This window comes from Coffea eugenioides, chromosome 5, assembly GCF_003713205.1.
Source record: "Coffea eugenioides isolate CCC68of chromosome 5, Ceug_1.0, whole genome shotgun sequence".
NCBI classification, from domain to species: domain Eukaryota; kingdom Viridiplantae; phylum Streptophyta; class Magnoliopsida; order Gentianales; family Rubiaceae; genus Coffea; species Coffea eugenioides.
This window is the reverse complement of record NC_040039.1, coordinates 45,772,849-45,783,836: the sequence shown is the minus strand read 5'-3', so window position 1 is coordinate 45,783,836 and position 10,988 is coordinate 45,772,849. Positions and strand designations below refer to the sequence as shown.

At 36.4% G+C, this 10,988-nt stretch overlaps 1 protein-coding gene and 1 pseudogene across 1 annotated transcript; both read right to left on the bottom strand.

Annotated features, from left to right (window-relative positions):
• Positions 1-1,302: 1,302 nt before the first annotated feature.
• LOC113769903 lies at positions 1,303-4,429 on the bottom strand (annotated as a pseudogene).
• On the bottom strand, positions 4,381-6,256 carry LOC113771853 (integrin-linked protein kinase 1-like). The gene is made up of 4 exons (XM_027316407.1): positions 5,591-6,256; positions 4,703-4,777; positions 4,504-4,599; positions 4,381-4,431 (listed from the first exon to the last, which is right to left on the bottom strand). The coding sequence occupies exons 1-4, from the start codon at positions 5,906-5,908 to the stop codon at positions 4,381-4,383; spliced, it is 540 nt and encodes a 179-aa protein (XP_027172208.1). The 5' UTR covers positions 5,909-6,256.
• Between the last annotated feature and the right edge of the window lie 4,732 nt (positions 6,257-10,988).

The window sequence follows — 10,988 nt, the reverse complement described above, 5'->3', positions numbered from 1 at the left end:
TGGATGGGTAGAGTTTATAAGCATTGGACCAAGATCCATGTGAAAGATAGGCTTGCTGAATTTGGTAATGTGTAGAATTTCATATATGCTGCCAGACTGGTAGAGTGCTGTAGATTTGTGCGGTGGACTCCGTGGCAGCAATTCATCTGGACAGTATAATGCGGATAGTCTAGGTGAATATTTTGTGAATAAAATTGGGTAGACAAGGCATGTGGAATTAGGAAGCGGTTCACCTTTGGCATTATATACGGTCTAATGAGCCGTGGTCCATAACAAAACATCTCAAGTCAAGTACCCGATACTTGAGGCATGTGAAACTAAGATTCTGTGATGGATCACGGACTTGCTGAATTGCCTCTTTCAACTAAGGTGGATCACGACTTATAGCTTACTGGACGTCAACTAACAACAAAGTTAGATTACCTGTGTTGAGATGTAGTTCACTAAATCGTAGTCCATCTGGAAAAAGTCAACTAGGATTACTTATGCAGAAGAGCTTGACAATGCAGGGCTCCTTGTCAAATGGCTAGCCAATGTGATTTGTGTCTTGCATTTTTCTGCATTGGGCACCATTTAAGGGGAGTTTAGATGAAAAACTTGCCGGTAGATATTCTCATGTTACTAGGTTGAAGTGATGATTGGAAATGTATAGAATAAGGAATTCTAGTTGAAAATGAGACTTTAAAAAATAAACGTGGCACTGGGTTGAGAAAGGCTTTGTTGATTTTTTTGGTTTGGATAGACTTTGTTTTTTATTTTTTTTATGGCGGGCGAAGGGAAGGGAAGAGGGGAGGAGAAAAGAGAGGGAGAAGGAAGAGGGTGGGAGAGGAATGAGGAGGAAAGAGAGGGAGGAGGAAGATGGTGGGTGGAAGAATGAGATAGCGTAGATTTTATTTTTTAATTTTTTTTTATATTTAGAATTGTTTTTGATATATTATATAAATATGATGTTTTTGGAGTTGTTTTTGTTTGTGTATTACTTTAACATTATATATGAAAAACTTGTTTTTAAAAAAATGGAGAATCCAATGAAGATGATTGCCTCGGCTCCCTTCGGCTGGAGTTGCGAAAGTTTCGTATTAATGTAATTGTAACCGACGTCAATGTGCTGCCAGAGTTGTGAAGGGACCTTTTGGGTTATCAAAAAAAAAGTATGACAGCAGGCAAGATCACTAGGATATAACAGCCCAACTTACCTAAGCGGGGCTCTAATTCGCGCAACATGCTGAGAATTGGCATCTAATCATCAGACACTGCTAGCGTCAAAACTTCATTTCAAGCTAATGTTACTAGGCAATGAGAAAAGGTGAAAAACTCGATGTTCAATTCACTGGCATATCTTGTAACTGAATATAAATTCAAATTTTTGTACATTATAATGCCTCAGAAGAAAAGGGTGCAAGCCCGGCGGGGAGGGGCGGATATCGGCAGGGATGCTCTCCTCTTCCTTTTGAATGACTGACATTCGAAAAGCTTGATTGCCTGTATGTATGACTGATTTTGGAAAAGTTTGATTTCCTGTATGTACATCAGAATGGAGACGAAATGGAGACAGGTCAATATGTGGAAAATTGAACTGTTTTCTAAAGCTGCTATTCTATGTTCGTAACTAAAATTGCATATTGATTCGTGTCATCTTCAAGTTCCCATTTCTGACAGATAAAGAAAGCTTCAAGATTAAAAATGTTGTTTTAATACAAACGGAAGGAAACACCTATGCAATCAGTGAAATAAAGATGACCGACCCCCTTTAAGAACGATGATGAACTTCAAATTTTTTGGCTTGCACTTAAAATAAAGATGAGTCCGGGCAAAATGTACTAATGCGTGAAATGAGGCAAAATATTTCCTGCACTTGACGGAGAAGGAATTCAAGCAACAATGCGTTTCTGAAGGGCATTTTTCCACTAATTATTGACCCTTAGAACTTGAAACAGGTACGCATGATTCCTTCAAGCTGGAGATTTCGAATAATTCAATGAATCTCTGGTCTGAAACTCTGGCTTTGTCAGCAGCAAACCTCTGGTACTCGTAAAAAATAGAAGTTAAGCACCATCTTTGAAGTTTTCTCAAGCATCCAACAAGACATCCAGTTCGGTGCTGCACAAATAATTAAAACAGCATTAGAAAAATGAACTCTTATAGGAGGAAAGCAAAAGGTAAAAGAAATACCTTCCCACGTTTGCAATGTATTAGGAGGGGCCGGTTCTTTTCATCTATACGGTGAACGTTCAAAACAAAAGTTAGTATATTGATAGTTGCAAAGACACAAACGCCAATGTCCTACGAGGAAGCAATTTCAACACTGATTTTGTGTACCTAAGACAATTTTCCAATGCTTCACGAATCGAATCCTCAGGGATGTTTACAAATGGTTCCTGTGCAAAGTATTGTTAAAGCTTTAAAACAAGCCTCTGTATGCACCGCGGAGAAAGATGTCATTGTATAAGAACCCTCAAGAGTTCCTACTTAACAGCAAACAACATGTTTAAGCTTTGGAAACCTATCTGTGACTTGATGCTGACCTGTCCAAATCCCATTGCTTTGTATATCACATTAGCAACTTATATTTCATTTGATATTAGCTATTGTGAGTCAATAATATAATTCAGTCCAAATCATCTGGACAAGGATGCACTCCAGAACTTTCCAACAGAATTTTACGAGTCATAAACAAGTATTATTTTGTCAAACCCGTGCTAACAGAATACTCTGGTTCCAGTATTCATCACCTACTATACTGATGGAAGTTTATGCAAGCCAACTTCAGCATACAGGCTAACATCTATACATGCCAGGTAACTATAGAAAGCATTCATCTTGGTTTGACACCAGTAAATCAAAGAAAAGATCGCAAATCTTTTGGCGTACAGCAGACAACCAACTTAACAAAAAAAAATAAATATATATATATATATATTTATATAATCTTGCTGACTTTTCCTCCTATATTAAATTAGATAAAGTTAATAGTAAACCATGATATTCTGGAAGAGTAGAACCCTATATGTGACGGACTATGTAAATCTCAAGTGAATAACATGATTGGGTTTTGTACATCATAAGGCAATTGCTGTTAGTCTCCACCGGAGCAAAGAGGGAGACACGGGTAGATATACGTATGCCTACAGTCTAACCTTGTAAAGTAATACCTTGAGAAAAATGCCTCTCTCATTGCTCTACAACTTCTACAAGAGAGGCATCTGTACATACCTGGGTCTTAACGTACAATGAGTGATTTGCGAAATTCAAGCAATTTACCCTGCTGATTTTGAAGGAAATCGTCGTTTCATATCACCAAGACAATGAGAAGAGATGAACCATTAGATGATGTTAAGGTAGCTTTATAGAACCCAAACTTTTAAGTAGATCAAGAAGTTAACTCGTCTGTCAAAGCATTATCAAAATTTCTTTAGCTCCTCTAAAAACACGACCATAATTCAGCACTAGCTCCTCTGAAACATGATGAATATGTGATCACTGAAATAAATAATTAACCAAAGATTTTTAAAATACCTTCCCAACCTCAAACCACCGTATTACTCCTAAAACTGTCTTGAATGAATTAAAGAGAAAAACTGAAACATAATATAGCCTTTTTTTCCTTTTAAACAAACAAGTTGAGCACCTAAAATTTAGAGATTTTTCCTTCCTCAGGAATCTAATTGATAGCACCTTCATCAGTGTAGCCTCCAATACCTAGCCCCTAGCATCCTTTCTTTCTCACAATCCAAACGACCAGCAAATTAACTCAAAAACGTATATCAACTTCCAGTAAAAGCGCTAATTTACACTACCAGCACATGCATACGCGCGCTCACGGACACACACACACACACACACCAAAAAAGAATAAAAACCTTTGATCCTTCAATGCCGAACTGAAAAAGCCGAATTCCGTTGGCTTTCAGAAACTCCGCATTCGCCACAGGATACGGCTCTGGACACAAGTATCTACAAGCACCGCCAATAAAATAAAATTTAAAAAAATCAACTTTGTTAAACGAGCCAAAAAGAGGAAAAGACTAAAGCAGAATTATTGATCATAAATATCGGACCGACATAATTGAACGGAGGCCTAGGGTTCGCAAGAAGGAGAAGTTAGCAGGCTCTGGAAAACCGGACCGGAAAACACCATAATCAACCATAGAAAAATTCAGTGGCGGCGCGAGAAGCTCTTCCCCGGGGCTGTCGAAAGAATTCTTCTCCTGCGGCGAGTTATCTGCTTCGGCGGCGGGGAAAGACTGCAGTTTTGTAGCTCCGATCGCGTTTTGGCACATCGGTGTGTTATCGTAATCATAGGGCCCTTCAATTCTCATAGCTTTTCGCGCCAAAGTTAGTGAATACGGTCTCTTTTTTTTTCCAGTCAAAAAATATTCATCATGAATATTCAGTTGTTATTGTTTCGATTAATATAATGGTCAGAATATTCTGGAATTTATGGATGTTTAACGATGTAGAGAAATGAATGATCAATGATAAGCTAAAGAAAAAGAAACTTACTTTTGTTATGTCAACACTCTTGCTAAAATCAAGTTCTCGCGGATCAATTTCATACTCTGGAACTTCACGAGCATTTCGCACCTGCATGGGAACCATCTGAAGAAACCAAAATACATTATGCTTCAGCATACTTTAGAGCCACTGCATTGCTACGCAAGGAAAACTAAGAAAATCAGCTGCGTACGACAAGTAAGAATACCAGAGGTTTTGCTCCATGTGCCTCCAGAAGCTTAATGACATCATTGTTTTTGTAATAAATTGCATCTGCAAGAGGCTATTCAGTTGAACTTTGTCATTTCAGTATCTATAAATGCTGGTGAAACCAGATACCGCAACAGAAGAGCAAAATTACATGTATAGAGGTCAATGACTAACTAAACAAGTTAAAATGCTATTTCAGAGGATTATCCATGCAGTTCTAGCACTGAAAATCCAACACTAATTTAGATGTCTAAAAAACCTAACCTTTAAGGTAATCAAACTAGCCTACAAAGGAAGTCCAATGGAAAATTCTCCCAGTCTTCAGGTGACAGAGTGTTAAGCTGTCCTTCAAGAATCCATTACAAAGCAAGGAAAAAGACCTGCATCATACAAGCCCGTATCTTTTTCCTATTTCTAACCAACAGTTCCCCAATTGGCTGAAGTAAACTTGTTAAATTCATTTTCTCGACCCCAATACCTCGTTGCCGAACCTAAATATTTTTATCCTTCTAACATCCTTGAACTTATGATTCACAATCTGAGCATCATTTTCTTTTACTACCTCAATATCCAATTTACAAAACAGTCTTTCTTATAAAATCCTCTATACCACACCCTCTTTATATTCCAGCAACATTTGCATAATCTTCATCACCTACATTATCCCATTTCTCGTTGAATTTACATGTCCATCCAATAGTCCTAACTGAAAGTACAAATAAACAACAGGCAAGTAAAGCTACACGCATTCCTAAATTGCCTCATATTACAAAACTACCTAAACATGGGAAAGTTAAATGATTTCTTCCTAAAATAATACAGCTAAATCAACATTAAATTCCTAAAATTTCAGAAATTACAATATACACAAATTGATAAATCATACCGTGCTGCCCCAGCAATCCTTGACGTCGACCTCGGCACCACGACGGAGTAGCAACTTGACGACGTCGTCTTGACCTTGACAGGCGGCAACGTGCAACACCGTCCGACCATCAACATCACGGAAATTCACACTCGTTCCGGAATCCAAAGCCTCCTTAATTCCCTCAACATCACCTTCATTCGCCATGTACATTAGCCTCACTCCAGGATCAACGTCATCATCTCCGACAGAAGCAATCGCAGCGTCGTCGTTTCTCCCCTCCGGAGCTAGTGACGATTGTCTGCCAAATCCAAATCTCTGCTGCGACTTCGTCTCCATAGTCAAAAATCACAATTTTGAGTTTAAAAAATTTTTTTGGAGCAATTTATAAGCTTAATTATGATAATGATGGAGAAGATTTTTGATGAAGTTCACAGGAGAGGAGTGAAGAGAGTAGGTAACTTTTTCAAGTCTTCTAGAAGCATCATCTCTTTCCTTTTTTTTTCTGTACGATTGAAAGCGAAATTTTACCCTTTTGGAGTTTTTTTTTTTTTAATGGAGATTCATCTGAAGAGGAAGAAGAAGGAGAAAGAATCTTAAATGGGCGGCGGAAGAGGCGGTTGGCGGAGGTTTTGAGCTTATTGGAGTAGGGAGACGAGTACAGAGGGACGGGCGGAGAAAGTCAAAGTTAGAAAGGGGCAACGTTGGAATAAGAATTTTTTTGGGGGAACAAGATTGGAATATTATATTTTCTTTGTTGGGATTTTTTTAGACTTATCAACTAGATTAAAAAAGAAAAAAAAAAAGAAAATATTGGGAATCTTGAATTGGTGCAAAATTGAACAGCATAATTTCACAGTAAATTCAAATACCCAATGTAGGATTTCAATTATTTCGGATGTAAAAAATTGAAAAAGTGAAAATTATGCACGAAATTTTTGAGGAAAAAAAAAGTTACGAGGCTTATTGCGTTTAATTAAAGATATCCAGGTGTAATATTGCGCATTGGGCAAGGAACTTAATTCTTAGATTGACTTGTTTTTCTTTTATTTAAATGCAGCTAATTCTTACTTCAAATCAAATAGATAATTTTTTTTTCAAAAAACAAAATTAAGTATAATTACTTGATTAATTGACGGGATCTAAGAAACTGGAAGGGGACAGAGGGATTACAATCCAATTTTTAAGTCTCGACTGATTAGAATAGTTGTCATAACTTTTTGTAGAAATTAAGAACCAAAATTGATTCGATAAAAACATTTTTGCTTTTCAAAACATTAAGGGTCTGTTTGGTTGGAAGTAAAATATTTTTCTTGGGAAAATATTTTCCGTGGAAGTAATTTTCCATGAAAATCATTTCCCTTTCATCATTTTCAGGTGTTTGGTTAGCTTATTGAAAATATTTTCTTACTTCATTTTTCTGGTGTTTGTTTAACTTTTGAAATATTTTCACTTTTATCTCTATCTTTACTTTCTACACATTATAACTACATACTTCTTCCCATGCAAAATAAGAAAATTTATCTCATTGTTTAACTTTAAAAAATCTTGGAGAAATGTATATATGAATAAAAAATATCTCCTTAAGCAATAAACAAATTGCTGGCCATTTAGTGTCAAATATCAATCACATGCAATGCTTATTGTGACATATATCTTGCACTCTCACTGCTAAAAGTTTCTCTAGAAAAGAATGTCCCTATTATACATAATTAATTACTAGCATAGGATGAGCAGGATGAGGTTTTTTTTTATTTTGAATATACTAGGGGAAGTTGGGTTGGGTGGTACGGGGGAGGGAGTGTAAGGAAGAAGTCTTGGGTTCGAGTCCTCCTGTTTACACTAAAAAAAAAAAAAGAACATACTACAAGATGTTTTCAGTAAGTTTGGAACATACTACAGGCGGGATGCATGCATTTCGGAAAACAACTTCAGTAAGTTTGGAAGGGAAGTTGTTTTCCATAAGATGAGTGAAAATATTTTACATAGGAAAATGTTTTCAGTAACTTTTGTGCAACCAAACACGGGAAATTAGGAAAATATTTTCCTGGAAAACATTTTCACCCGAAACAAACGGACCCTAAGAGAAAAAACGAGACAAAAAACATGTTTCAAAATTTGAAGTTGTTGAGAACAAGTTTTATATGTCCAAATTTCCATTAAGACGGCAGAACATCGAGTATTGACAGTAATTAGGTTTGGGGTTTGGGGGGGGAAGAGGTGTGATTTTGACATGTATTCTTAGCTTTTGAAGGCATTGATTTTGATTTTAACAAAAAAAAAAAGGGGTTGGTGAATCTAACTTTCCTTAAACGTTGTTTTCAAATTCAACAAAGTCTAGCAGTGCACCAAGAAGTTCAGTCAGTGAAAACAAAATCTTCGTAAAGCACAAGCAAATGACAAATTGCCCTCTCTTTATCCTTCTCCATCAGACTCATTAGATAGCTTGACCCATGGTCCAATAACAAATTGTCTTTCTCCAAACCCTGAGGTCTCACAACATTTGTGATCACATCAGATTACTAACAAGTTAGAAAGCGTTGGAAGGTTCGATACAAGTCATTGTTGATTTCTAACTCATTTCCTCGATAAAATAGAATAGCACGAAGAAGTCCTAGTTCACACATGATTATGATTGTATTCACTCACACAAAGCTTAATTATATCTTTCCTTTATCTCCAACCCACTTGGCCCTGTTAGTTTCCTCGGGTTTATGAGGCTAATTCTCCAGGTTTATTTATAAGTAATATTTATAAGGTGCCGAGACCGTGACCGATATGCCGAAACTGATGTGTAACGATTCAGGTTACGATCGCGATTGCAACTTTGAACCATGGTTACAATCAGAACCAATCCTATGGTCCGGATGGGTTATCAAAGGTATATATGCCATAAACTCTCAGTGTCAATTTTTTTTATGGCCTGTGAAAACTCCTTGCCTCGCTTGCTTGAGATATCTAGTCACTGGAATGAGTAAATACCCACAGAATGATCGATGATATACTGCCTTTGTTTACCAACATAATATTTCACTAATCATCAGACAATGATTTCAACATCCCATTGTTCTTGGTATCTAATAAATTACTTATTTATCATGTTGCATTTGCTTATGTTGATATATCATGCGTCCCTTTTAGGCCTTGTTTATTCATTTTATAGTATTGCAGGCGTCCAGATATTTGAAACAACTTTGAATTTGTTAATCAAACTGAGCTTCATAGACTTTGTCATGCATGGACTCTGGTTTGATGCCTCTCTATGGTTAATTCAGGCGGAGGTTAAGGCCCATGACAATTCTGAATGGTGGAAGATTCTTCATTCAACTGAGGAGCAACTGCTCAACGATGAATGGGCAGCGCCTGATGATGTATCTTGGACGGTTCCTGAGCTTCTTCACCCAGATTCCAGTTCACCCAGAGAAGCCAAAAATCTCTTATGCAGGTCTTGCCTCAGGAGGTGACTCCCAGAATCACGTGGGTTCCCTCTCTACAAAGGGAGTCGTCAGAGATGAAAAACTTAAGGCAAGATTTCTAGAACCTTTTTCTTCCCCAGTAAGGCTTTTTGGCATCAGGCCATGTTGCTGTAAAATGTTCAGGTTTAGAATGTTTTTGCTCTCTTTCCTGCTGAAACCTTGTTGTTATAGAATGTTGTTGATGTTAAAGTATTCAGTAGTTTCTTTTTAGATTATGGACTGTTGCCATTTTTCCAGTTGTCTAGGCTGTTGATATTCTTGCAGTCCCAAATTATTTTTGTTTTTACTTTACACCAAATCCAGCTCCAATGATTTGATCTGCATTCTGCATTTGACGCATCACAATCACAGTTTAGACTTCAGATCGAGTGAAGAGACAAAAGCCATTTGAAAAGGGCTGGCAGCTATGTTGAAGTTTTTCAATTCACAAAACTTTGATGTTCAAGATTCATACATAACCAAGATGTCATTATTATTGTGCAACACGAGAAAACAAGCCAATGGGGGGGACTACTGAAGTGTACTTACATACTAAACTAAAAAGAAATGACTTTTTCTTTGGTCTTTGACATGAATAAATAACCATCGTTTGAAACTGGGAAGCTATTGCCCTTTGGGGTTGGCTCTAATGTTTTTTGGGTAACCTAGTTAGGTCCCGAGCTCATGTGTTCGAGTCATCTCTCTACCACTTGTGTATCTTTAGGAGGCGGGGTGCACAAGCGCAGGGAGATTAGTCTGATAAAATTGGAATACTATCTGTTGAAAAAAAAAAGAAGAAAGAAACAGGGAAGCTATTTGATTTCAATGTCTAGCCCAGGAGCCAATGGTCTCGGAACGGAAGTCCGAAAATTGGTTTGGACGATATATTTTTTTGTGGCTGCAAATAGAGCATTCAAGGCTGTATGCCTTTACGGAATCACCTTCCAAGAAGCTTCAGAAATGGGCAATCTCAATCACAGCCAATGAAAAGCAGCCAAACTTTTTGGCTGGATCTCATGTTTCAATTCAAGATCCATTTCTTGGCCACCACAAAACTTGTCAGGACTTACAACTACAAGGATGCCTTTCTTGTTGTTGAGACATTGAATCGTCAATCCTTGAAACTATTGGCTATTGAATATTAGAAAGAACAAACTCTACCAGTGCTTTTCATCGTTTCTTCATTTTTTTCCCAATTTACAGAGCCAGAATGAAAGAAAGTTTATGCCAATTTTAGTCCATGAAAGTTATTTGAGATAGTTTTAACACGATATTAAAATCTTTCTCTGTGCAGTAATTTTTTGCATTGTATTTAAGCAACATAATAATGAGTAATGAAATGTTGCGCCTTTTTTTTCTCCACTTCCATGTACTATTGAGCGTTGAAAATTTTGAAAACATCCATTTGGATAGTTTTTTTTTTTTTTTCAAATACAATATTACAGTAATACACAAATAAAAATAACTCAAAAAATATCATATCCATATAATATTTCAAATATTTCAAAAAATATTTATAATAAAAGTTTTTCATATACATTATTGTTACAGTAATATTTTTCAAAAACACCCAAAAAAATAACTAATTCAAACGAAGCTATTCTTTCGAGCTCTTTATATTAGAATGAGTAATGAATTGTTGCACCTTTTCCTTTCTCCTCTTCCATACTATTGAGCGTTGAAAATTTTGAAAAACATTAATATTATTATTCTTTCGAGCTCTTTATATTAGAAAGTCGCATTAGAATTGATAGCTACTTAAAATACCAAATATAATCACATGAAAATCCAAAACTATCAGTAAATTATCTAGCAACACGATCACTACTTCATAGGTACACAACCATAAATACTTGTATGTTTGTACCAAAAGAAGAAACTAAATAGAACTAGAAAGAGATTAAAAAAAAGCAGTTTAGATTGATACAATCTAATAAGTCTCCCACAAATAAATACTAGAAAAG